General features: G+C 37.6%; 4 protein-coding genes across 7 annotated transcripts; 1 reads left to right on the top strand and 3 right to left on the bottom strand.

Moving 5' to 3' along the window:
* LOC109727122 (clumping factor B-like) lies at window positions 247-7,053 on the bottom strand. Its single transcript, XM_020257021.1, has 5 exons — window positions 6,985-7,053; window positions 6,703-6,903; window positions 6,161-6,397; window positions 5,494-5,694; window positions 247-405 (listed from the first exon to the last, which is right to left on the bottom strand). Exons 1-5 carry the CDS (start codon window positions 7,051-7,053, stop codon window positions 247-249), a joined length of 867 nt encoding a protein of 288 aa, XP_020112610.1.
* Window positions 5,627-12,004, bottom strand: LOC109727001 (clumping factor A-like). 4 transcript variants are annotated; one of them, XR_002220674.1, is made up of 10 exons: window positions 11,793-12,004; window positions 11,336-11,515; window positions 10,848-11,036; window positions 9,918-10,238; window positions 9,609-9,791; window positions 8,727-8,906; window positions 7,760-7,954; window positions 6,703-7,438; window positions 6,161-6,361; window positions 5,627-5,694 (listed from the first exon to the last, which is right to left on the bottom strand). XR_002220674.1 is itself a non-coding variant. In XM_020256847.1 (8 exons), the coding sequence occupies exons 1-8, from the start codon at window positions 11,958-11,960 to the stop codon at window positions 7,217-7,219; spliced, it is 1,638 nt and encodes a 545-aa protein (XP_020112436.1). In that variant the 5' UTR covers window positions 11,961-12,004; the 3' UTR covers window positions 6,699-7,216. The 4 variants fall into 4 exon arrangements, 1 of the variants encoding a protein (XP_020112436.1); XR_002220675.1 differs by having other exon boundaries at window positions 8,727-8,900; XR_002220676.1 differs by lacking the exon at window positions 9,918-10,238.
* On the top strand, window positions 13,067-18,194 carry LOC109727377 (ATP-dependent zinc metalloprotease FTSH 1, chloroplastic). The gene is made up of 5 exons (XM_020257485.1): window positions 13,067-14,697; window positions 15,520-15,766; window positions 15,945-16,128; window positions 17,304-17,475; window positions 17,787-18,194. Exons 1-5 carry the CDS (start codon window positions 13,333-13,335, stop codon window positions 18,006-18,008), a joined length of 2,190 nt encoding a protein of 729 aa, XP_020113074.1. The 5' UTR covers window positions 13,067-13,332; the 3' UTR covers window positions 18,009-18,194.
* Window positions 18,388-23,817, bottom strand: LOC109727121. Its single transcript, XM_020257020.1, is given in 6 exon segments — window positions 18,388-18,905; window positions 19,307-20,251; window positions 21,314-21,537; window positions 22,191-22,348; window positions 22,657-22,837; window positions 22,840-23,817. Coding segments are annotated over 5 exon segments (2,304 nt in total). The 3' UTR covers window positions 18,388-18,905; window positions 19,307-19,488.

Below are 27,281 nucleotides of genomic sequence, written 5' to 3'. Positions count from 1 at the left end.
AGATCTTGTACAAGATCCAAACACCGGGATAAGGCCCTTCCTCGGTGCGATCACTGCTGTCGCCTTTGCCTTTCTCTGTGTGATCTGTGCTTTGTCGCTGCCGCCTTCCTCTGTGCGATTAGAGCCTTCGTTGCCGCCGCCCTCCTCTGTGCGATCTGTGCTTTGGGCGCCGCCGCCTTCCTCTGTGCGATCTGTGCTTTGGTGGCCGACGCCTTCCCGTGTGCGATCTGTGCTTTGGGCCGCCGCCTACCTCTGTGCGATCTGTGCCTTTGGCGTCGTCGCTTTCTTCTGTGCGATCTGCGCCTTGGCCGCCACCGCCTTTCGCTGTGCGATCTGTTCTTTGGGCACCGCCGCCTTCCTCTGTGCGATCTGTGCTTGCAGCGCCGCCTCCTTCCTCTGTGTGATCTGTTTTTTGGGTTTAACATGATCTTTCCAAATATTTTTGTAAAATCTTGAGTTTATCTCTTTTTTAAAATTGATTAAATAAAGGTAATAATTAATAAAATATCAAAAAAATTGAAAATTTAATTCCTGACATTTAAATTGATTAGTGTATTATCAAAATAATACATTTTACAAGCAAATTTAAATTAAATTGTGCCTAGGATTAATTTTAGAGAAAGGGATATTTTCGGTATTTAAAAAGTTCAATTACCCATTATTCCTCTTATTTTCAATAACCATTCAAACACAAATTTTCTAGTTCCAGCTTATACCCACATTTTTATCCAAGCAAAAAAATACCCTTGTTCCTACGAAAATCCATACTTGTACCTATCCCCGGTATAACTAGTTCTTGCTTATACTTGAACCAAACGAAGCCTTAGAGGTTTTACAATAAATATAAATTATTATATTTATTTTACAATAAATATAATAATCGAATTCGCGAATATTCCAGCTCACATATATGGTGAATAATCGAATTCGCAATCGCGTCGCGTCGCGCTCCTTTGTTTGGTTGGGGGTTAAGGGGTGGAATAATCCCTTAACCCCCATATTATCTCCAAACATACCTAAAAATGGGTAGGGTTAGTTAATCCCACCTCAAATGAATTATTCCGGGTTAGTTAACTCCACCTAATCCTACCAAATTTCAATCAAATATTATTTTCTATTCATAATAACCCACTATTCTTCTTATTCCACATACTCCGACCAAACACTATTTTTCACTATTCTGATCAAACACAAAAATATTCAAACCCCACCTTAATCCTGAACTTAATCCTATCCATAAAATAACTAATTTTTCTTTAACCCCGAACCAAACGGTAGTTGAATCGGTTCAGATGAAGCTGGTTTAAAGTTGATTTTAACAAATAGATTCTCTTGAAAAATAATGATATTAGCGAATTATTTTTAATAATTAAGGACATATCATATTTATTAAATTTAGTCAAATTTGGTTAATAAACGTCAAATTCCTCAGGCGTGCGAGGAAATATAAAGGTCAAGATAAGGACTTTACATTCTTTTCTCAAGAGTCAAGTTGTTTTTAGCCGAGAAGAATATAAGTGATGTTTATTTTTAATAAATATGATGTATTAACACTACAACAGAATTAAGTTATAGGGACACATGTTTGGAACACTTTTGAGTAAGTGTCCCATTTATACTAAAACTTAAAAATACATCTACTAATGCCTAAATATAAAACCCAATCCAACCAAAAATAAAAAATTACTCTACTCAACCCACCACACCCAGTCCATTTGGCCCGATTACAAACAGAAAAGAAAAAAAAAAGAAAAATTAATTACCATCTTTTCTTCTCTCTTCACTCAATCCACTGAAATTCTAGATGAAGAGTCTTTACTGTCGTCCTCCTCCGCCACCGCAGCCAACGAGATAGAGTTTCGACGGTTGCTAAATATTTAAATAAGTGTTGGTAAATTAGCAGCACTCTTTTAGGTTATAGCGACACTCTTTAACTGTCACTATATACCTAGCGACCCCACATATAGCAACACTTTTTAAAAGTGTCGGTAATTTTAGCTAGCATCACGTTTTTAACAATGTATGCCTATATTTAAAAGTGTCGCTATAGACCGTTTTTGTTGTAGTGTAATCTGATCAAATATATATATAAACATCCATCGACTTAAATATATATATATTATAATGTATTCAACCAATAATACACTGTAAACAAATTTTTTAATAATAACAATAAAAGAAAAAAAGAAACACCATTTTCATGCTCCCATCTATTTGGATGATGTCAGCAAACCAATTTCTCTGAAAAAATGACTAAGTATGACCCAAAATAAAATAAAAAATTAGTGAGGAAGCGACAAGTCACCCAATCACAAGTTGAATGTTGTGTTAATAAGTTGCGAGATAACCTAAAAGACTAAATTGGTACTTAGCGTACGCAACTTCTCCTCTCAAAGTCCTAAGCATGTTGCTGATGAGTCAGCATTATTAAGGTGAGAAACTCAATTAATCAATTATGCGGATAAATAACCATTAAATAGTTTCACATAAATATAGTTTGTTCATCTTCAAACGATCTAATTTAGGTAAATGGATTATTTTGATTTCAATCTAGAGTATTCACGTTCGATTCTGAGTTGACAATCGAAAGAGTTTTTAGAGTTTTCTAACATTTTAGAGTGAGTTGTTTCAAAGATGAATTGTGATTATTTATCGACGTCTCTTCCAACTGAAGCCTCGATACAAAAGTTTTTAAGTCAATAAATTGAAAAATTCTTACATATTATAATACGATCCACAATTCTAACTGATCGTTACGTGAAACTAACCTTTTTTTACTTATTTTAGCATGTTACAAATTGGTTAGAGAGTGGATAAAATCAGATAAAACGAAACGCGAAATTAGTTGAAAAACGAGTTGGCTAAATCAAAATCCAACTCGATCACTTTGTAATTCTGATACCCATGTATAAAAAGTCAGACCAATCTGACTAATTTTATTTCTATGAAACATAACGAAGGCAAGTATCTTTGCTATCTATCTCTCAAGAAAAGAAAAAAACGAAAAAAAGCTTCAAATAACTTTAATAATGGAATAGTTCGCAGGTTTGGATTTGGAAGAAGCTCAGCCTGCTCAGCACACTTGGCTTTGGGAGTCCAGGAGTGACCTTTCCAAGATGGAAACTTGAAAACGCTCTCCATCAACTAATGGGCTTGCTTCGTGTGAACGGTGGTGGCTTTACTTGGAATTGTAACTTGGGAGCAAACTTTGACCTAAGACAAGTGCTCTCCTTATGTAGTGGTAATTATTATTAAAGATGTGATTTTTTGAGTAGGACTAGAATAACTTTTAGGCGTGCGTTTGTTCGCATTAAAAAGATTATGTATGAATAAAAAGATATCCGAGATCTATCTTTCTATTATCCTATATCAAGAAGGTGGAATTCCTCGTGTATGGTATCGCGATGGTAATATTAATTAGCCATGTTATTTAATATTAAGAAAAAATATACAATTATTAATTAATTAGATTTAATTAATTTAGATATATGTTACAAAAAGTTTCAACATTTTTTAGAAAAAAGGGAGAGAGATGTAACAGTAGAGAGAGAGAGAATAATTAAAAAATAGAAAAAAAATATATAGCGAAATTAGAGAGAGTAAGAGTAAATTTTAGCAAAGAGAGAGAGAGAAGAGAGAAAGCTTAGTTAGAGAGAAAAAAGTTGAATTTTAGAGAGAAAAATAAGTTTAGAGAGAGATATAAGGTTAGAGTGTAAAGAAAAATAATATCAATTAGCCGGCGGGTAGGAAGAAAGAAAGATATTAGACATATTATGATTACCCCAATCCATTAATACGAGGATACCCACCCTCCCTCAAGGGAATGAGATTAGTACTTTGGGGTGAATCTTATTCCCAAGTGAATCCAATATTACCAACTAGATTACTTAGCGCGTTTAGCCAAACACCGTCATATTTTTTTATTCCCATTGGATTACTAGGAATCTTTAAAAGATAGCGCGAACCAAACGCACCCTTACAAGTATCACCTAAATGATATTTGTATGTTTTTAGCCATTGGATCTACTTTTTGATTACTAATAGTCCTTGGATCAAACACTATTCCACCTACCACCATCATCTCAACCTCACATCTCTCCATCCAAGGGCTAAAAACACACAAGTATCACTTGGGTGATACTTTTACAAGTATTCTAGCTCTACTCGTGATTTTTTGAAGGGAAAAAACATGTTTTTGACTCTTCTCACTCCCTCTCTTTCATTATTAAGTTAGTTAATTAGCTCCTAGTGTTGGAAACTAGTTAAAGGTTACTTGAGGAGTGGATGTTGACACATTAGTAAGGATTTATGTGCGTGGAGAAAATTTGTTGGTATAGTACGGCATTGTATATACAAAATCATAAAATTACATTTGCGACAATATATAATAGCATACAATATTTACTTTTTTTTTTGCAACAAAATATTCTTTTTATTTATTATGCATTTTTATTAAAATTTTTGAACTTTATTAAAAAAAAATTACTTGAAAATTATATTTTTTTTGAGCTTTACTATAGGCTGATGGGCACTTAAATCCTTATCTATAATTGTATGAATTGACTTGTCACGCATATATAGTATGTGCAGGAGAAAATTAAGATTTTTTGTTTTCTTTCTTTTTTTTTGTTCACACAATGCTTGTAATAGGAGTTTCACACAGCCAAGGTACACTTTTTTTTTGGGTTTCCCTTAAAAGGAATTAATTAAGTATATTTTCTTAATTTTTGTAAAAAAAGTTTAGTATTTGAAAGATCAGGAGTGTAATCAGAGATTGATATCTACTATGACAACTTGATTAGATATTAGATATCTATAATGACATACTATATTCAGCCTTTTTTTCTTTTTTTTTTTTTTTGCAATAAGATAAATCATCTCCATTTATCTTATTGACATCATTTCGAGTGACAAGAGTGATTAGGTTTAACTTTTTCAAAAAAATTACTAACATATTGACATATTAATTTGTCACGCATAAATTGGCTTTAAAAAAATAGTATATTCATTTTTAAGAAATAAATTCAGCTAAAAATGTGAAGCAACTAAATTTTAAACTTAATTTTTTGGATATCAATAAGTAAGTCCTTAGTTATTTTCGTTTGGAACATATATATACCAACTCTTTTCATAAGGCTGAGTAGGGAGCCAGTTGATGTTCTTTATTAGGCGACACGTCGTCTCAACTCACGAATTCTATAGAACCTTGATCTTAAAGCTCTGTTTCGGATTGCAGGTGGGATGCATTATGTGCAAAGAAAAATTATAATATGAAAAAAGTTTTCTTTATTTTTGTAAGCAATAGCGCGTTGTGTATATCGCTCTGTTTTGGTTAAGATGCATATCCCTCCGAAAATAAGAGCATATATTATCCTTATATATTTTTGTCTCAACTCATTTNCAATATATATATATATATATATATATATATATATATATATATATATATATATATATATATGTAAGGCTTTTCTGGTTAGATAATATAATTACCTCATTAGATTTTGATTCTGAGTCGGATTTCAAACCAGAATGATTAGATTTCTTATCAGAATCAGAATCGGAATCAGATTTGGAAGAAGAATCATCGCTTGACTTTGAATTCGAATCTGAGTCAGATTTTTTACATTCCAGCTTTACAAGTCCCTCCACATGAGCAGCCCCTACGATCTTTTTCTTTCGTATTTTCGTTACCTGTATTTTGGAGTCATTGTTATCACTAAATAGAAGTAAAAAACAAATTGCATATTAAACTTCTTTTTGTTATTTTACAGTTATAAGTCCTTCTATATCTTATGATAAGACATTTTACGCATATAGATACAAATTAACTATTCATGTAATAACATTTTACTGTACTTTTCTTAATTTCTAGAAATTAACGGTACAGAATGAACTTTTATGTATTATGAGTAACAAATAGTGAATAAGTGAATCAAGCTTTTGTTCTATTTTTCATAGAGTTAATAATGTTATGTCAAAAACGAACTTTCATGTACTATAAGTAACAAATAATGAATAAGTGAATCGTGCTTTTGTTCTATACTTCCGATAGCTAGCATAATAGCTCTACACTATATATATATATATATATATATATATATATATATATATATATATATATATATAAAAGGCTTTTCTGGTTAGATAATATAATTACCTCATTAGATTTTGATTCCGAGTCGGATTTCAAACCAGAATGATTAGATTTCTTATCAGAATCAGAACCGGAATCAGATTTGGAAGAAGAATCATCGCTCGATTTTGAATTTGAATCTGAGTCAGACTTTTTACATTCCAGCTTATCAAGTCCCTCCACATGAGCGTCCCCTGTGATCTTTTTCTTTCGTATTTTCTTTACCTGTATTTTGGAGTCTTTGCCGTCACTAGATTGCAGCTAAAAAAAAAGAAATTTGCGTATTGAACTACTTCTTGTTATTTTACAGTTATAAATCCTTCGATATGTATGACAGATATAGAAATATTAGACAGATAGATACAAACTATTCACATAATAAAATTTTACTTGATTTTCTTTTATAAGACGAACTTTTATGTATTATGAGTAACAAATAGCGATAGGTGAATCATGCTTTTGTTCCTTTTTTTTTTTTTCATAGAGTTAATAATGCTATGTCAAGCTACTTGGTGTAAGTAGATATATATTATATCCGGGCTTTTTCAATTAGATAATATAATTACCTCATTGGATTTTGGTTCCGAGTCTGATTTCAAACCAGAATGATTAGATTTCTTATCAGAATCAGAATCAGAATCAGATTTGGAAGAAGAATCATCGCTTGACTTTGAATTTGAATCTGAGTCAGACTTTTTACATTCCAGCTTATCAAGTCCCTCCACATGAGCAGCCCTTGTGATCTTTTTCTTTCGTATTTTCTTTACCTGTATTTTGGAGTCTTTGCCGTCACTAGATTGCAGGAAAAAAAAGAAATTTGCGTATTGAACTACTTTTTGTTATTTTACAGTTATAAATCCTTCTATATCTATGACAGATATAGAAATATTAGGCAGATAGATACAAACTATGGACATAATAAAATTTTACTTGATTTTTTTTTATAGGACGAACTTTTATGTATTAAGAGTAACAAATAGTGATAAGTGAATCAAGCTTTTGTTTTTTTTTTTTCATAGAGTTAATAATGTTATGTCAAGCTATCTAGTGTAAGCAGATATATATTATATCCGGGCTTTTTCAATTAGATAATATAATTACCTCACTAGATTTTGGTTCCGAGTCTGATTTCAAACCAGAATGATTAGATTTCTTATCAGAATCTGAATTGGAATCAGATTTGGAAGAAGAATCATCACTCGACTTTGAATTTGAATCTGAGTCAGACTTTTTACATTCCAGCTTATCAAGTCCCTCCACATGAGCAGCCCCTGTGATCTTTTTCTTTCGTATTTTTTTTACCTGTATTTTGGAGTCTTTGACGTCACTAGATTGAAGTAGAAAAAGAATTGCATATTAAACTACTTTTTGTTATTTTGCAGTTATAAATCCTTATAAATCTTATAAGGAGATAGATACAAACTATTCACATAATAAAATTTAACGGTGCTTTTCTTAATTTCTATAAATTAACGATACATGATGAACTTTTTTTGTATTACAAGCAGCAAATAGCGAATAAGTGAGTCATGTTTTTGTTCTTTTTCATAGAGTTAACTAGATTGTTTCAAGCTATCTTGTGAGCATAATATATAGGGTTTTCGCATTAAATGATAAAATTACCGCGCCGGATTTAGATTTTGAGCCAGATTTCAAACCAGAATCGTTAGATTTTGCGTCAGAATCAGAATTAGATTTAGAAGAAGAATCATCGCCAGACTTTGAGCTTGAATCCGAGTCCGAGCTTTTACATTTGAGTTTGTCAAGTCCCTCAATATGAGCAGTTCCTGTCATCACTTTCTTTCCCTTTTTCTTTGCCTGTATTTCGGAGATATCAGTAAAAAAGTTTACATATTAAACTATTTTTCGTAGTTTTAACTCAACAGTAAGCCTAATAACTTTTGCTGCTAATATAAATAAGTAATTAATACAATCTTATGGCTAGAATTTTTTATTACCATGTACCTAACAATTATTTAAGACTAATCAAATAATAGATATCTAAAATAATTATATATAAACTATACAAAACATCATTCTTTGACTGAAGTTTTATGAGAGGTTGGTATACAAAGACTCATCCTCCATGTAATCTCTTCTCATTTAAAGTAAAGTTGACATAAGCAAAGTAAATATAAAAAAGGTAAATACACAATATTCTATTTTGTGCTTGTATCCATGCTATGACATATGTACTTAAGTACTGTAAAATATAGTGTTGTGGTGTTTAAAGGAGCTGTAGAGTGTACTTATATATATATATATATATATATTTTTGAGAGATAGGTAGCACGCTACTCGTTTCATTTATTTTATTTAGAAATAAATTTAGCTTGAAATGTGAATCAAATAGAATTCAAACTTGGGACATCCGATACCAACCACCAAGTCCTTTGCCACTTGCTCTAAGGACGGTCGGTGAGTGTACTCACATGTTAAAAGGTTAATGGTGTAGGTTGAAATTTTTATATACTACAAGTAATAGATAGAAAATAAGTAAAGACTTCTTTTTTCATCTAGTTAATTAGCTTAGTTCAAGCTACCTAATGAGCATAATATATAGGGTGCTAGGGTTAAATAATAAAATTACCATGCTAGATTTAGATTTCGAGCCAGATTTCAAACCAGAATCATTAGATTTTGCATCAGAATCAGAATCGTTCGACTTTGAGCTCGAATCTGAGTCCGAGCTTTTACATTTGAGCTTGTCAAGTCCCTCTATATGCGCGGCTCCTGTCATCTCTTTCTTTCCCTTTTTCTTTGCCTGTATCTTGGAGACATAAGTACAAAAAGAAAAATTACATATTAAACTACTTTTTTGCATCTTTAGCTCAACAATTAGCACAATAGCTTTTGCTGCCAATATTCATGATCAATTAATACAATCTTATGGCTAGAATATTTATTCCTATGTACGTAACAATAATGAAGAATAATCAAATAATAGATATCTAAAATAATTTTATATAAACTACATAATAAAACACTATTCTTTGGCAGCTTAAAGTTTTATGAGAGGTTGGTATGCAAAGACTCATCCTCCATGTAATCTCTTCCCACTTAAAGTAAAGTTTACATAAGCAAATTAAATATAAAAAAGGTAAATCCACAATATTCTATTTTGTGCTTGCATCCATGGGCAAATTTTACAGTGATCAATTTTTTGGTATCCTATGACAGATGACATCTTAGGTAAATAGATGTGATGTAGGGGTTTTTCGGTTAAGTCGTAGAAAATAGTGCTGTTGTAGAAGTGGCATAAAATATAGTGTTGTGCTATTTAAAGTAACTGTTGAATGTAGTCACATATTAAAAAGGTAATGGTGTAGGTTGAAATTTTCATATACTACAAGTAGCAAATAGAAAATAAGTAAATCTTGTTTTCGTTCTTTTTTCATATATTTAATTAGCTTACTTCAAGCTATCTAGTGAGCATAAAATATAGGGTTTTCAGGTTGAATAATAAAATTACCGCGCTGGATTTAGATTTTGAACCGGCTTTTAAACCAGAATCATTAGATTTCGCGTCAGAATCAGAACCAGAACCGGATTTAGAATCATCATCCGACTTTGAGTTTGAATCCGAGTCCGAGCTTTTACATTCGAGCTTGTCAAGTCCCTCTATATGAGCAGTTCCCGTCATCTCTTTCGTATACTACAAGTAACAAATAGCAAACAAGTAAATCATGTTTTGGTTCTTTCTTAACAGAGTTAATAATGTTATGTCAAAGTGGCTAATAAGCACAAATGTACAAGGCTTTCCGGTTAAAAATATAATTACCGCAATCAATTTAGATTCTGAGTTAGATTTCAAACCAGAATCTGATGATTTCGAATCTGATGATTTCGAATCTGAATCAGAATCAGATTTCGAAGAAGGAGAAGAAGGAGAGTCATCAGATTTCGAAGAAGGAGAAGAAGGAGAGTCATCGGATTTCGAAGAAGGAGACGAAGGAGAGTCATCACTTGACTTTGAGTCCGAATCGGATTTTGAAGAATCATCAGACTTGGAGCTTGAATCCGAGGACTTTTTACATTTCAGCTTATCTAGTCCCTCTACATGAGTAGTCCTTATAATCGCTTTGTTTCCTATCTTTTTTACCTGTATTTTTGAGTGTTTGTCATCAAAAGAAAATTGAATATTAAGCTACTTTGCTATTACTAGATGAAGCAAGAAAAGTTGCATATTAAATTATTTTCTTGTTATTTCCATCTCAATAATTGGTTCAGTTCAGCTTTTGCAACTAATATTCATAAGCAATTAATAAGATGTTATGGTTAGAACTTTTATTACCATGTACCCAACATGCATCAGAATAAGCTAACAATGAACAATTCATGTAAAATATACAAAAAAAAAATCATTCTCCATCCTTAAAAGCACAATAAAATTCGCGTAAACAAATTAAACATAGAAAAAAGCAACTTAATTTATTGTATTCTTTCTTGTGCTTTTAAGGATGGACAAATTTTACTGTGATTAATATTTTTGCATCTTATGGCAAATGATAGCTCAGGAAAGTAGATGCAATTTAGTCATATGATGAAAATTTATTGTGCTTTTTTTAATCTCTAAAAATGATTGGTGTAGGATGAAACTCTTAATTATGTACTACAAGTAACAAGTAGCATGTAATAACCTATTTTCACATAGTTAATAAGCTAGTGACCACATATGGACATGGATTTCAGGTTAAAATATTATTATTACCAGAGTAGGCTTAGATTCCGAATCAGATTTCAACCCAGAATGATTAGATTTCGTATCAGAATCAGAACCGGATTTAGAATCATCATCCGACTTTGAGTTTGAATCTGAGTCGGAGCTTTTACATTCCAGCTTGTCAAGTCCTTTCATGTGAGCACTCTTTGCGATCTCTTTCTTTCCCCTCTTCTTTGCCTGTATTTTGGAGGTTTTGTCATCACTAGTAGAAGTAAGAAAAGTATTTTGCATATTAAGCTACATTTTTGTTATTTTTGGCTCAATATTTAGCTCAATTCACTTTTTAAATCTAATATTCACAAGCAATTAGTACAGTACCATGTCTAGAATTGCATGTACCATGTACCAACATATCCTCCAAAATTAGCCAATAATAGGTATATACTAGGATGGCTATTGTATCATCTAATAAAAAAAAAAGAGGAAAAAATATAATAAAATACTAAAAAAATATTATATTTGTAAGGTAGTGTTACCGAGTCAGGATCGACCGTAGGGGGTGAGGCAGAAGCAGAAACTAAACCGGATTTAGAGCTGTTGCGTTCGAGCGTTTTCTTCCTTCTTTGCTCTTTTTTCGCACTTATCTTCTTTCTGATTTTCTCTTTCAGATCCTCCACTTTTGATTTGCCTTTCAAATCTTTTTTCTTATTTGATTGCTAAGTCAAAACATAAAGAACCCGCCAAGTTAGCACTTTTTGCTCAACGTACGTAACATAAAATTGATAGAGCATGTTCGTAGGGAGCTCGCCAAAATTTGTATATACCATTTCATAACATCCTAGGTCTTCTAAAAAGTAAATCAATTGATTTGCGTTGCATCGAAGATATACAATACACTACTATTAAAAAGCTAAAAGTTTTGGAAAATCGGTTGTTTTCGAAATGATATAATCGTCTTCTGTTTAAAAGTCTTAAACTGTTGAAGTTTCTCACCGAGTTCAAATCAGAACCAGACTTCGAATCCGAGTCGGAGCTATCGCACCGAAGCTTGGAAGCAACGAAATCCGACTTTGGCTGATCTTCTTTTGCTTGAATCAGCTCCCACTCAGCCTCATTTCCTGCAGCAGCAGTGATCATGACTGGAACCTGCTCTTGAGCCATGTTCAGAAGTGCAGTGAGTGTTACAACTATCAATTTGAAGTGATTAATTTTGCTGTGGTTTTTCGCTTTGAGAGCCCTAGGCTATTTATAGTGACACAAGAGACTAGATGTGACAAAAAATGAAATAAGTTGGTGATGGAGATAATTGCATATAATTCATAGATGACTAGGTTTGATGGGAAAAGGGTGGGTTCATTTTGCATAGGATGCTAGGACACAATGACTTGGTACTAGCGACGGTGTGTCCTTTGTATAGTTTTGGATGAGGTTCAATAATTAAGCAAGCTCTCGCCATTATTTCAACCTAAGCCACTTATCAAATCCTGCTTCGAGTAGAAAGTGTAAGTGTTTGTATGGTATTTGAGTAACCAGCATCATCTTTGCCGACCTCCCCATAACTATGTGAGTCAAGGGACATGAGCCCAAATTTAACCTCAGGCAGGAGCTCGACCCCTTGACCTCCCGGTCGACGTCCATGTCCCGAGCTATTAAGCTACTACTAACAAATTACAAACATGCATAAATTGATACGCACGAACTCCTTCCAAAATTTATTCAGGGCCTGTTTAGTGTTCAGGTTCATCTAATGGTAGTAGGCAAAACGGAGTTGGAGTGAAAACATATAGAGTTATGTTTGTCGAACCATAAAAAGTTAATTACGATTGATTTGTCGCGATATGCCAAATATGATATTGCGTACAGAAACAAACAAAATATACATATTTCTTCGTATTTTCTTATAGTATGTACCGCAAAATTGCTCGCAATTCCAAACGAAACCTCAAACCAAAATTGCAACTCCTGGATGGAGCCTAATGGACATATTCAAGGCCCAGAAAGCTTATGGGCCTTGTTTCCGCCAGGCCCATTCCATAAAGCTACTACCACCTGTTTAGGCCGGAACTTGTACCTAAATAAGAGATTTGTACTTACAGCCGATTCAGACGCGGCGTATTACTTCCTTTACAAGTTGCCACTTGCTCTTCTACTTACCTCAAAAATCACAAAAAAAAAAAAAGAAAAAAAGAAAACAAAACAAAACAAAAAAGAAAAAAAAGGAGCAAAAATATAATCTCTTCTTTTTTGGGGCTCTCCTCAGTCCTCACTTCTCCTATCTCATTTTTCCTCTTCCTCCTCAAAAATATCAAATGCGTATGGATGGATAAAACCATCTCCACGTAGAATCAAATCCCACAACACCCCAATTCCCCCTACCCACCAGTTCCTTCTCAGTCTCTCTCCAACTCTCTCTCAAAGCTTCTCCTTTTCTTCTTCTTCTTCTTCTTCTTGCGTCTACTACACTATAAAAGATCAAAAAAGAGGAGCTTTTTCTTTTATATATGATATACAGAGCTTGGTGGTAGTACCAAAAATGGCGTGTTCTACATCCCACCACCTCCTCTCCTCCGCCACCACCACCACAACCTTGTATGGCTCCCAACTCAACCCGAGACCCCGCACAAACCCTCTTCTCCTCCTCCCTAGAAGACCCAGATCCGCCAAATCCTGCCTCCTCCCTCCCCGAAACCCAAAACCCATCTCCCAAGACCACCCAAGCTCCGGTAAAAATCTCACCTTTGGCTCCGCCGTGGCCACCTTCCTCCTCACCCACGGGGCCCTGCTCTCCCCGGCCATGGCCGAGGACTCGGCCCCGGCGCCGGCGCCGGCGCTGGAGCAGAGCCCTCCGGCGCAATTCGAGGCCGCGGCGAAGGAGCCGAGCGCTTCGCAGGCGAACCCCTTCGCCCAGGCCCTGCTCACGGCGCCGAAGCCGCAGAGCTCGTCGTCGTCCTCCGACCTCCCCGAGGGCTCCCAATGGCGGTACAGCGAGTTCCTGAGCGCGGTGCGGAGGGGGAAGGTGGAGCGCGTGCGGTTCAGCAAGGACGGGTCCACGCTCCAGCTCACGGCCGTGGACGGGCGCCGCGCCGCCGTGGTGGTGCCCAACGACCCCGACCTGATCGACATCCTCGCCATGAACGGCGTCGACATCTCCGTCTCCGAGGGCGACTCCGGCAACGGCCTCTTCAACCTCATCGGCAACCTCCTCTTCCCCTTCCTCGCCTTCGCCGGCCTCTTCTTCCTCTTCCGCCGCGCCCAGGGCGGCCCCGGCGCCGGCCCCGGCGGCCTCGGCGGCCCCATGGACTTCGGCCGCTCCAAGTCCAAGTTCCAGGAGGTCCCCGACACCGGCGTCACCTTCGCCGACGTCGCCGGCGCCGACCAGGCCAAGCTCGAGCTCCAGGAGGTCGTCGACTTCCTGAAGAACCCCGACAAGTACACCGCCCTCGGCGCCAAGATCCCCAAGGGCTGCCTCCTCGTCGGCCCCCCCGGCACCGGCAAGACCCTGCTCGCCCGCGCCGTCGCCGGCGAGGCCGGCGTCCCCTTCTTCTCCTGCGCCGCCTCCGAATTCGTCGAGCTCTTCGTCGGCGTCGGCGCCTCCCGCGTCCGGGACCTCTTCGAGAAGGCCAAGTCCAAGGCCCCCTGCATCGTCTTCATCGACGAGATCGACGCCGTCGGCCGCCAGCGCGGGGCGGGGCTCGGCGGCGGCAACGACGAGCGCGAGCAGACCATCAACCAGCTCCTCACTGAGATGGATGGCTTCTCGGGGAACAGCGGGGTCATCGTTTTGGCCGCCACCAATCGCCCCGACGTGCTCGATTCCGCCCTGTTGCGCCCGGGCCGATTCGATCGCCAGGTTACCGTCGATCGGCCCGATGTCGCCGGGAGAGTCAAGATCCTGCAGGTGAGCTTTTTTGTTTCTGAATCTCTCTCTAGCTTTAACTTTATTATCGTCGATATCTAAGTATCTGCTGTTGAATTCACTACAATTCGAATGATCTAATGTTAAAATAGATGTGGTTTGAATATAATTACGAAGAATGAGTTGATTGATACAATCATATCTTTGTTTCTATTGATAAACCTGTTACTAGATCTTAATATCCTTCTCTACTCTTCTATAATGCTCGTTCGCCGTGGCCTATCGCATTCTACATCTACACGAAGTAACTTGCTGCGATCGCATCTCCCTTCTCACGAGCGCGCCGTTTGTGGGGTTTTGGTTAACTTGAATTGGTTGAATTGGCGTCGGATAGCAGTTTTGAGCCCTTTGTCAGATCTGACTATCTTTCTAATTGATTTGTTCGAAGCGATACTTTGGTTGATTTCTTTAATCCTCACTCAGTCGAAATCTTATGATCGTTTCCATTTTATTCAGTAGAGATGGAGATATTTGCGGTCTATTTTCATATTATAAAGCTCTGTAGGGAGAAGATGCCGAAGTAGCTACTCCAAATTTGTTATTGAGTTGTTGCAACAAATATGACGAGAAGCCAAAGTCGCGGACCTGTTAGCAGAAAAAGTTGCTAATAATTGCGGATTTAAACTTGATTAGCTGCACCCTAATCTTGAATTTGGCATTTTAACAGCTTACCTTGCAGCATTCTTTGGAGCGATCTTCTTTACTGACGTTGAATAGAGCTAGATTCCATGTATATTCTGAAAAGAATAGTGTACAGATTAGTACCTTATTAAAAGCACTAAAGAACTAGTTCCTCATTAACAGGTTCACTCCCGAGGGAAAGCACTGGCGAAGGATGTTGACTTTGAGAAGATCGCAAGAAGAACACCTGGCTTCACCGGGGCTGATCTGCAAAACCTGATGAACGAAGCAGCTATTCTTGCCGCCAGACGCGACCTTAAGGAGATTAGTAAGGATGAGATCTCTGACGCCCTTGAGCGGATAATCGCTGGGCCGGAGAAGAAAAATGCAGTCGTCTCAGAGGAGAAGAAGAAACTAGTAGCATATCATGGTAAGAAGTTCTCTCACTTATCGAAGTCTAAAATGCAGGAAACAACCTATGAACGTCGTTAGTCGTGAAATCACAGTATTCATAAAGGATTTCCTGCAACTTTGCACATTAATCAATTTTCATTTGTCCTGATTTGCCTAAGATGCTGACGTACGTATTTATCTTTTGAAAATCGCAGAGGCCGGCCATGCCCTCGTGGGCGCGCTCATGCCGGAGTACGATCCGGTTGCTAAGATTTCCATTATTCCTCGAGGTCAAGCTGGCGGGCTCACTTTCTTTGCTCCTAGCGAAGAGAGGCTCGAGTCTGGACTATACAGCAGGAGCTATCTGGAGAACCAGATGGCTGTCGCCCTCGGTGGAAGGTTGGTTGATTTCTGATCGGTGAATTTTTCACTGTTCGTAACCAAACTGACTGAAAAATTGAAGTCATCAAACTTTAATTTTATTGCATTTGATGCTTCGAACCAAGGATTAAAGTGCCGCCCGTGCCGCACGGCACGGGGGCGTGCCGTACCGTGCCCCCAAGAAGGGGGCACGGTACAGGGGGGGTCTNACCACAGACATCCATTTTTTCTTCACAAAATATTTTATCAAAATTTGTCGCACCGCGAAACTTTCGATGAATCAATGGAACAAAAATCGATTTCCTAAACAAATTTTGATCAGATATTTTTAAAAAGAATAAAAAAACAAAAATATAGATGTAATATTGGGAATATATGAATTTCTCACAATACCAGCAATACTTATATCAATATTGTCAAATAAATCTTGTATCTGCAGATAACAATATGCCATATGATCCAGCGCGACGATTATGTGAAATTAAGCAGTCATCTCTATGTAAAGATGTAAATTTAAATAATTATTATACTTGTGAATTTTATTATTATATTTTAATTTTTATTCTACATCAGATATAGTTGTATTTTACTACCAAAAAGCTTTCATGCATGTTAATTGATGAGTATAGTAAGATATACATAGTAAATATTCATATTATTTTGTTTAAATATTCCAAAATAATATTATAAGAGTTTATTGGAACCAAAAAAGCTAAAATAAGTCTGTGCCAAAGCGTGCCAGTTGGAGGTCATGCGTATCTGTCGGCACGCAAGCGTGCCACGTGTCGGCACGCAAGCGTGCCCGTGCCGTACCGTGCCAGGGACGTAACGGCACGCCCCCGTGCCACGGCACTTTAAACCTTGCTTCGAACTTTGACTTACATTAAGATCCGGTCTTTTCACTGATGCCCTCCGACTTCACGGGGGGTTACATGGCAGTTGATATGGTTGTCAGATCATACCATGAATGATGGCTTTACCAAATCACCTGCCGCATCATCCCTTAGTTGGGGGAATTGATGGGGAAAACTTAAAAGTTCAATGCATCAACTTCAGCAAATTGGATTTTGATAACCTAAATGAAATTCTATTCAGAGTTTAGTGACAAATAATATTATCTAATCCAATACCCATCTTATGGTTTGCAATGTATATTCAAGTTAATAAGCCCCATGTACCAAACTACCTTGCAGGGTAGCGGAAGAGGTGATCTTCGGCGAAGAGAATGTGACGACTGGAGCTTCTAACGACTTTATGCAGGTTTCGCGTGTGGCAAGACAAATGGTTGAAAGATTTGGGTTCAGTAAAAAGATTGGGCAGATTGCGATAGGTGGGCCTGGTGGAAATCCATTCTTGGGCCAGCAGGTATGCCTCTGTGTCAGCAATTGAAGGAGTTGCTATATCAGTTTTCTTTTATATTTTGTTGCAAAATCAATATCTTCCAAAACGTATGTTTGTCATCGATCCTACAACAGCTTCTCTATTGGAATGGTTCGCTGGAAAGTAAGCCCCGAAAAACTTTTGGGTCTGAAAAGCAAAAGCTCGAGATCAGAGCTTCTTCTAGCTGCCAATAGGGGAAGAAGTCATTGAGGAGATTTTAAAAGAAAAAGGAACAAATGGTACTTCCTATTCCAACAGCTCTGTTAAAGCTTGTTTCGGCCTTTGTGAATCCGCAGATGTCACCGCAAAAGGACTATTCCATGGCTACTGCCGATGTGGTCGACGCCGAGGTGAGGGACCTTGTGGAGAAGGCTTATTCCAGGGCCAAGCACATCATCAACACCCACATAGATATCCTGCACAAGCTTGCACAGCTGCTTATTGAGAAGGAGACTGTAGATGGGGAGGAGTTCATGAGCTTGTTCATTGATGGCCAAGCAGAGCTATTTGTTGGATGAGAGAAACTTAGTTGAATCAATTTTGCTTTCCTGTTGTGTATAACATACTTGGTGGCCTCAAACACAAAAATACACATTGATGTAGTTCACTAAAGGTTTTTCTGTTGTGCTTAATTTTGTTTATTAACTCGCACTGTTAAAGTTTAGGTCAAACAAATACAAAGCAAATGTTATCAGCTTCAACAATCTGGTTTAGATCTTAAATTTTGTTTATTTTTCATTGTAGATGCACCTGCCAAAGTCAGTGGAATGAACTGTTAAATATGTTAAAGATGCAATAGAAAAGTGGTAGAATGGTTTAGAGAAAAATCACAGCTAACATAGTTTAGGAACATCATGATTAGAGGCAAAGCAATGAATTGATGAATTTTGTTAGAAATGAATAAAATCAATGAGTCTGTTCTGACATAAATTTAATTGATCAGTTGAAAGAACATTGTTGAACTGAATTCTGCGTAATTTACAGAGAAAAGAAAGATTAGAACTATTTTCGTCCCTACAAATGGAATCAAGTTAATCTCATGCATTCTATGAAACAGAGAACTTCGTATTAATTACAAGTATAATGTAAGTGGTCGATACATTGCATTTTCGGAGTCCGACACCGATCGCGAATAAACTTGTGGATTATTCTCACCAAATGCTGCTCTTTCTCATCTCATTCCATCTGTGATTTGTCTGAGGCTGAAGCAGATACTGATTCGGTTTGCGCATTGCCATTGAAAGTGTAACCTGAGATGCCAACAATGTGACATCGCTACCGCTTATTTTTAACATTTGTTCAGTTCTTTTCGACAGTTGCTCTCTTCTTTTCCGAGCAGCAGAGGTGGAAGCTTTTGCATGTTGGTTCAATCATCATCGACCACCATCATGATGACGATTTCTCGCATCGACAACCTGCTCATGAGAATACACCAAAAATATGAAGAAAATTATGAACTTACGCTTATTGCTGAGAAAGCAAACCGAAAAATCCTGAGGGCCTTTGGACTTGCTGGAGTGCTGTCTGAGTGAAGTGGTTAGAAGAAACACTTGACAGCTTTTTCTTTAAAATCTTCTCAACAGCTCTTGATGCAGTAGAAGCAAAAGCTTCTATTGGAGCTTTCACTTATTGGGACCCAGAAGCTCATTTCAGCAAAAGCTCCAGAAGTCCGGTTAGTAAAAGCAATTGTTTTCTAGAGTAAAGAAGCTACTCAAAAACCAGGCCAAACAGGGAGAAGCATTAGTAATGAACACTTAATGTGATAAAGCTACCAAATGAAATATTCCTTAAGAGGTTTCATGTAATCCATTTATACCTCAAAGTCTACGAGCCATTGATGAGCTCCTTGAACTGGCAACGATACTCCAACCGAGCAGCTCCCTTGGTCTGACCCCAGGAAGAATGGGGACTAATTGGGGAGACCAACCAACTAAAATTTGCAATTTGGAGACCTCCATAACCATCAGCATCCATGAATTAAATTTCATGTGTTAAATTTTAAGTCCTAGATGAACTTGAGGGACCTATTGCATTCTCTCTCGCCAGCTTCTCCTTTTCTTCCTCTGCACGGGCGTGTAATTCTTCATACGCTTTCGTGGAAATAGCAGTAAAACTTTCCATGGCTTCGAATATTTGACTTAAGCTAGACTGCAAACTCCTCATCTCACCCCCCGGGCCTGCCACCGGTTCGGCTAAGGGCGCACCACTCTGACCCGATATGTGTAACATTTTCCTACTTTGTGCCTCAATTGCCTTGTGCATGAATTGCCGCTCCTTATCCATTATTCTACGGGCTCTATCAGTATCCCTATTCGCAATCGAATCCTGGCGCTGCGCTGAATTATGTTGCTCCCATAAGTTAAAAACAATGGATGCACAAACCTGCATAGCTTCGACTGCTTCTATCTCGGATATCCTATCCATAATCTGTGACCAATGATTAGATATTACAAAGATAGGAGGCGCTCCCAATCGACCTGGAGAAAATGGAGGAACACCATCTTCGGTTACCTCAGGTACGTAATTGAGCCCTTTCACAAGCCAACCGTTAAGTGCTTTCACAAAGCTCCTCTGAGCACTTACCCAACTGGAGAAGTTAATAATCCATTCCAGAAGCTCAAGCTCAAGCTGCCTAATTGCTGTCATGTGGGCATCAGTGAGCCTGCCTCCAGATATAATAGAAAGTAAGTTTTTGGCTTGCGAGATGGCTTGGAGTTGAGTACAGTGGCATTCTGACATCATTCCCCACATTTTCGTTAATCTGCAAGGCTTTTTTTCATCAGCACAAAACAAGTGGAGCTCATGTTACAAGTGCTAATTGAAACATAAGAGTATTGATTAAAAGACTATATACAGGCCGCTGCCAAGCTTACGAAATAAGTCAATAAGTCAAGCCGACACAAGCGTGCAATCCAATTATACAAGAAAACCAAGAAAATCAGAGTGTAACCATTTGCAACTAGCAGCTATATTATTTTCGAAAGCTACGAACACAAAGAAACACAGTTCATTCACATTTTTCACAACCACCTCTCTTGCTGATAGGAATCATGAAGAAGCACCCATTTTAACCAGTCAGGCAGAAATCAAAACAGGCATGTACGAAGGATGACTTATTTATTGGTGTTGATAGATCATTGGATATCCCTAGTTAAATAAAAGGTAACACCAGTTCATGCAGCCTTGCCTTGAAACTCCTGATTACCTCTTCTATACTCTACAACAATAACTACTCGTCTAATCCCGCTTTATATCGGGCTCAGCTGAATGGTTCCTCTTCCTCAATTCAACCCAGTTTTGGGCATAATTCTTTGTCAGCATAAGAGCTATCACATCTTTTCTAACCATTTCCTCCGTAGTTAATTTGGATCTACCTTGCAAGTACTTTCACCCTTTGTGATCTCTGATGCTTTTTGTCCTCTGTGATCTCCATTGCTTATGTCCAAACTCTTAATTGGATTTCAAGCAACTTATCTCTATCAGTGCAATATCAGACTAGTCTTAAAGACAATCATTTCTTATTTTACTGTTCGCACTAACACAAGACATTTATCTTACCATTCTCATTTCAGCGAAAACTTAGATTTGCAACTTTTCCAAGAGAAACTGATCAAGAACCAAATAATTGTTGAGAAACTTGGTTAATTCACAAATTCATATCTTATGAAGGCAAACAAGTAATATGCAGGCAAAGGAACAAGAAGACGATAAGAAAATGGCTTTAACCGGCATTAACAGGACATAAAAGATGAATAAATGTACTTTCATATCTTATGCATGTTTGAATATTCGAAAATTGCAGCAACTGCAAATAATCGCGTACCCTTGGACTAGCTCAAACGTCTGCGGCCATAACTCTTCATCTCTTAGCCTACTGATCTGCTTCGAAATATGATCAATAACCTGAATGGCTATTCTTATCCTCATGGATAACTTCCTAAGGGAACTCTGGATCGCCTCAATCTTTTGGGCCTCTGCGCCTCTATCAACGAGGTGCTTCATTTCCTCACATTTTGTAGTGTAGAGCACCCTCATCTTCTCCTCATCCTATAAAATGTGAAGGAAAAGCCATTAAAATTAGAGAAGATGTACAAGAAAAATATCACTGAGGATTTTGATAGAAACTGAGCTATCATCTTGCAGGTCCTACCCAGAATATGGGACAGAATCACTTGACCAAACCTACCACTAAAATCTAAACATCAACAGTTAAATATGATTGGTCCTTTTAAAAGCTGAAAACAACAAACCTTTCGTGTTTCTAAGGTAGCTTTATTGAATAGCAATTGAAAGGTGAGACACAAACTAAAAGGATAAGCAATTCTAATTTCTCACCAGCATTTTCAAATTATTATTATTATATATATAATAATATATAATATAAACTGAATAAAATAATCAAAAAGGCAAGACCAATTGAACAAGTCAACTTAATTGTAGACTAATTCAATATAGGTCAATGGCTAATTGTCGATAGCTCCTTCCAAAGTATAAAAGTCAACGCTTTCCATAGTAGACACCGCGCATGAGAATATATTTTACTTTTTAGAACTCAATCATTGATAAGAATGTCAACATTGTTGTCCAATAAGCTTTATGCAATAAGATCACACTCTACCTAAAACAAAGTAAACAGTAGGTGGTGTTTAAATTATTTCATTAAGAAACAACAAAGGGGATAGAGAAGCACAAAAGCACACCTTTACTTCCTCAAGAAGCTTGTTCTCCCACATGTGCAGCTTCTGCAATGTTGAAGAGAGGTTACCGCAATCCATCGCCTTGTCTTCTTCGAAATGATACAAGTCCTCGTCCGTAGAAGCGGAGAGAGCCGGTAACCCGCAAATCATCTTTGCTGACACTGGTTTTTTTTATTTTCCAGCAAAAATATTCAGATAATACCTTTAATTAGAGCAAAGTATGTCATGGGAAAAACAAAATTAAAGATGCTTGTTTGGCTTAGCTTTTGGAAATCCTTCTTTTTTAGAGAAGCTGAAGCAAATTGCTAGTCATTCAGAAAAGTCAAAAACATCTAGCCCAAGTACGAAGCTGAAATAAGGTTCTGGACCCAAAAAGCATAAGCCCTCAATTTGATGTTTCTACTTCTAGCTCCAGCGCAACTTTGGGAATAACACTTCTGCATAAGCTCCATCTGAATCAAGATTTCACCTTTATAGGAAGAATGCTTGTGATGGTAAGGGAGCTTTCCCACTTCAAGCATCTTGGAAACTCGATCGGCCGACTCCGACGCCCTCTCGAACTGGGCCTTAATCTCCTGCGCCACCTCCGAATCATCACCGTACGTCCGGCCCGCGCCGAGCCCGACCGCGCTCCGCCTCTCCCCTCCTCATCACCCGCCGCACTCTTCTCCGCCGCACGATCTTCGCGCTCCAAGCTACAAGTGCCACTGCTGCTGCTGCTGCTGCCACTACCACCACCCCTCTTAATCGACGCACCGTCGTCCTCCGCTACAGCCGCTTTACCAGAGGACGAAACCGATGACCTCTTTAGCTCCCCATTCGTTCCTGTAACAACGTCGCGCCGATCGTCTTCGAGCTCGGGGATCCCTTCCTCCTCCCTCACCCGCCTCGAGCTCCGGCCAGAGGCGTTCGCCGCGGCGTAGTAGCTATCGTAGGACTCGAAGGGGTTGAGGAAGTCCCAGGAGGAGCCTCTCGGCGGCGAAGGCGGCGGCGGGGGCTCTTTGGACGACGACGGAGAGCCCGAACCGGCCGCCGCCGCCGCCGCCGCCGCCGTTGAGGGAGGAGGGGGGAGGGGGTAAGAGGGCCCAAAGAAGGCCCCTGCGGCTCCGTCGCTCGTATAAGGGTAGGAGTAGGGGGGGTAAAAATCGGAGCTTGGGGGCGGGAATTGGTAGTTGGAGGAAGGGAATTGGGCGGCGGAGGAGGCGGGGGCGGGGTGGTTGCGGGCGTAGCTGAGGTTGACGAAGGAGGGGGCGACCGGGGCAGATTCGGAATCGGAATCGGAATCGGAGGAGTGGAAATGGAGGTGGGAGGAGGAGGGGGAGGAGGGGAGGAGGGGGTTAAGAGGAGGAGGAGGGGGTGGGGGGTGGTCGAGCTTGCGGTGAGGGGGGAGGGGGAGAGAGGAGGAGTGGGGGGAGGGGAAGGGGGAGCGGAGGAGGGCGTGGAGCGCGGCGCCGACGGAGCGGAGGGAGCGCGCGTGGGCGGCGTGGGCGTCGGCGAGGGCGTGAGCCGGTGGCGGTCGCTCGTCGGCGACCAGCGCGCTGCGGCGCGGGCAGTGCGCCACCCCCGCGCCGCGCCCCCGCCACGGCCTCCGCCTCCTCCTCACCCGCCCTGCTTCGACACCCACACCCATCAAGAGAGAGAGAGAGAGAGAGAGAGAGAGAGAGAGAAAAGCAGCAGCTTTTTTGAGAGAGAATTAGGGTTTAGACTGCGAGCGGGGAAGAGGGAAAGGTGGCGGAGCTTTGGGCCGGCGGGGGTTTGTTTACGGTGGAAGAGAAAGGAAGAGGAGGAGGAGGAGAAGGGGAAAGGCGGGGTGAGTGTAACCATAACCATAGCCATAAACATCGCGAGGGTATACATACGTCTTTGTAGTGGTGGAGTTGGAGAGAGAGAGGTGAGGGGAAGCAATAAAGCAGTAGATGATGGGAATTTGCTTTTTTAATTTTCTTTTACAGAGAGAGTGATTGGCGAAATTATTGCTTGCATTTGGTGTATCCAACGTGATAGCAAAGCATGTGTTTGTTGATTCTGTTCATAGGGATGGTAATTCAGCTCGTTATTCGTGAGCTAGCTCGTGTTCGGCTCGCTTGTTTAATAAATGAGCGGAGCACGAGCTGAAATTCTAGCTCGTTTAATAAACGAGCTGAACACGAGCTGACCAGCTCGCTCGTGTTCGGCTCGTTGACACCCCTAGTTCTCAGGTCTAGCAAACTCTTTTTGAGTTCATAAAACTGGACATTGCACCGGACAAGAATGGCATTGAGTTCCTCCTTCATGCGTGAAGTAGAGAGATTCTAAGATTTACAGGGATTTTATATGCAGGTCTCGTACAAAAATAAATAATTTTTTGAAAATTAATCATGCGACTAAACACCAATAGTTTTTACCTTAGCTCAAGATTGCTCGTAATGCATAACACAAGTGCACCTATGGCATAAGATATAAAATTTTACTTATTAAGTATATTTTTTAAAAAGGTAGACTTCAAATATCATCTCCGTGATTTTGTACTTTTTCATTTTAGTACCATGTGGTTTAAAATGTATCAAGTTAGTGTCCTGTGGTTTCATTTGTATCTTTTCATCAGCTTTTTCGTTAATATTTCGTTAAATTATATACAAAAACTTCAGATACCTCATCTAGGTTTATCGAATATTTACTTTAGTAGCCTTTAGTTTTTACTTTGTCACTAATTTAACGAAAAAAATTAATAGAATCGATAATAAAAAAATAAAAATAAAACCACATAATATTAAATTGATATACCTTAAACCACATAGTACTAAAGTGTGAAACCACATGATGGTATTTGCAGTTTTACCAAAAAAAATGATTCATACACAGGGTGCAAGAAATATTTCTAGAGAGAGAATGTGATGAGAGAGATGTAAAGTTTGACTACTGTCTCAATCGCATGATGCTCATGTATCCTCTTAAAAATAAAAACAATGTTCTGTTTTATAAGGAATCGTTTCAATGATTGTATTTTAAAAAGAAGAAGAAGAAGAGAGATTCACATGTACACTACCTTCGTATACATGTACTAAAAATATCTTCACTTTTTTAAACAAAAAATAAAAAGATTGTAAACGTACATAAACTATAGACTATGTTAATTTAGTTATTTAATTTTTTAAAATTTAGACTTTACTATCTAACATTTCAAATATGTTGAGATGAGTCAATTAACTACATCTGTAAAAATAAATAATACATTCAAATTTTGAAATCAAAATATATATCTTTGACCGACTTAAATTAAAGAAATTAAAAGATTAGGCGGTAAAATCAATATTTTGAGAGATTGAATAGCCAAATCAAAATGATAAATAGTTCAGATAAATTATGTAAATTTTTACCTTTAAAAAATAACATGTCAGTTTGTAAATTTTTTTCACGTATTCCTCCACCAGTACCAGGATTCAAATCCGTTCTCCTCCACTATCTAGCAAAGTACTGCTTATCAGGATTTAAAATACAACTTATAATTTCAACAATTTGTATAAATTTTATTAAGGTTAAAACATATAAAAACATGAACTTTAGGTCCTTTCGAATTAACTATTTAACCTTGAAAAATTTTATCTTTACTATCTAATTTTTGATATGTTTGATTTGATTTTATTATACCTTTAACAAATTTGTGCATCTACACATTTCTGTATCATAATTTAATACATTTCTGTATCATGATTTTATTTGCTCTGACCCATCTAATTCAATGGTTGGGATAAAATGAAAAAGTATATTAACAACGAAAAAAAAAAATGTGGACAGATGCCTTGGGTGGTGTACGCAATAATTTTTCAGAAATCAAATCAAAAAAATAAAAAAAAAAAAGGTATAAAATTTTTCAAGTTAGGATAGTTATTTTTTGAATGTCTCAAATTTATATTAGTTCTATAATTTTACCTTTTATTAAGTTTAGTGGTCTCCAAAATGTGCTGTAAAATGAAAAGAATCAAACAATATTGTATTCTTAAAATACAATGAGTAGAGGAGGACTAGGTACAAAGAAACCAATCATGATGAGTCATACCCATGTAGATGTGATCTGTGCGGCCACCAACCACTTATATATTTATGAAAACTTTTATATATGTTGCATGAAGGATTCATAGTGTATTATGATTATTTTGTGCAAACCTACGTGCTATATATAGTAGGTATATTAAGACCAGAGCCAATTTATTTAGGATATAATTTCAATGTGTTCAGTATGATCTAACATAATTTTAATTTATTATTCTATGATTAAAAAATTATTTTTAATTACTTTGTGTTTTGTTTTATCATAAAAATTGATCATTAAACAAGATAGTAAAATTATTTCCTTTTGTCGAACCACAAGGTAGTAAAGCAGAGCTTATCGTATGATAAAATACTTTCGTTCATCATCTTGCGATAAATAAAAAATATAACTTTATAATCTTATTTAACAGTAGATTCTCACAATAAAATAAAAATAAAAACTACATAATAATTAATTATTTTAAAAAAAATTATGAATGATAAAGTGAAAATACGTGCTAAATTATAAGAAGGCAAATTGAAATATATCAATTTATTTATGCATCTAAAATTGTACCATTATTATTTAACATAGGGGAATATTTTGATGTCCCTACTAGAATTGTCCTATCTTATATATTTATGTGTTACCGACTGTAATTATTACAGTTGGCTGAGAATTTGATTGTTGATATTCGAAATTCTAAGTTTGAAACTTAATTACTTTATATTTCTAGTTGAATTTATTTTTCAAAAATAAACGAAGTAGACAGCATGCGTGCTATGTTTTTCTTAAAAATATATATGTTTGACACGTACAATCATACATTAAAAAGTAGAAAAACTTCAAATACCACCTCCATCGTTTTGCACTTTTCACTTTAGCATCCACTGGTTTAAAGTGTATCAATTTAGTACCCTGTGGTTTTACACTTTCTCACTTTAGTACCCTGTGGTTTAAAGTGCATCAATTTAATATCCTGTGGTTTCATTTTTCTCTTTTCATCGGCTCCTCTGTTAATATTTCATTAAATTATATATAAAAAACTTCAGATACCCTATCTAGGTTTATCGAATATTTACTTT

The sequence above is a fragment of the Ananas comosus genome, linkage group 22 (assembly GCF_001540865.1).
Source record: "Ananas comosus cultivar F153 linkage group 22, ASM154086v1, whole genome shotgun sequence".
Classification (NCBI taxonomy): Eukaryota; Viridiplantae; Streptophyta; class Magnoliopsida; order Poales; family Bromeliaceae; genus Ananas; species Ananas comosus.
The sequence above is the reverse complement of the archived record's forward strand: the minus strand, read 5'-3'. Positions and strand labels throughout refer to the sequence as shown.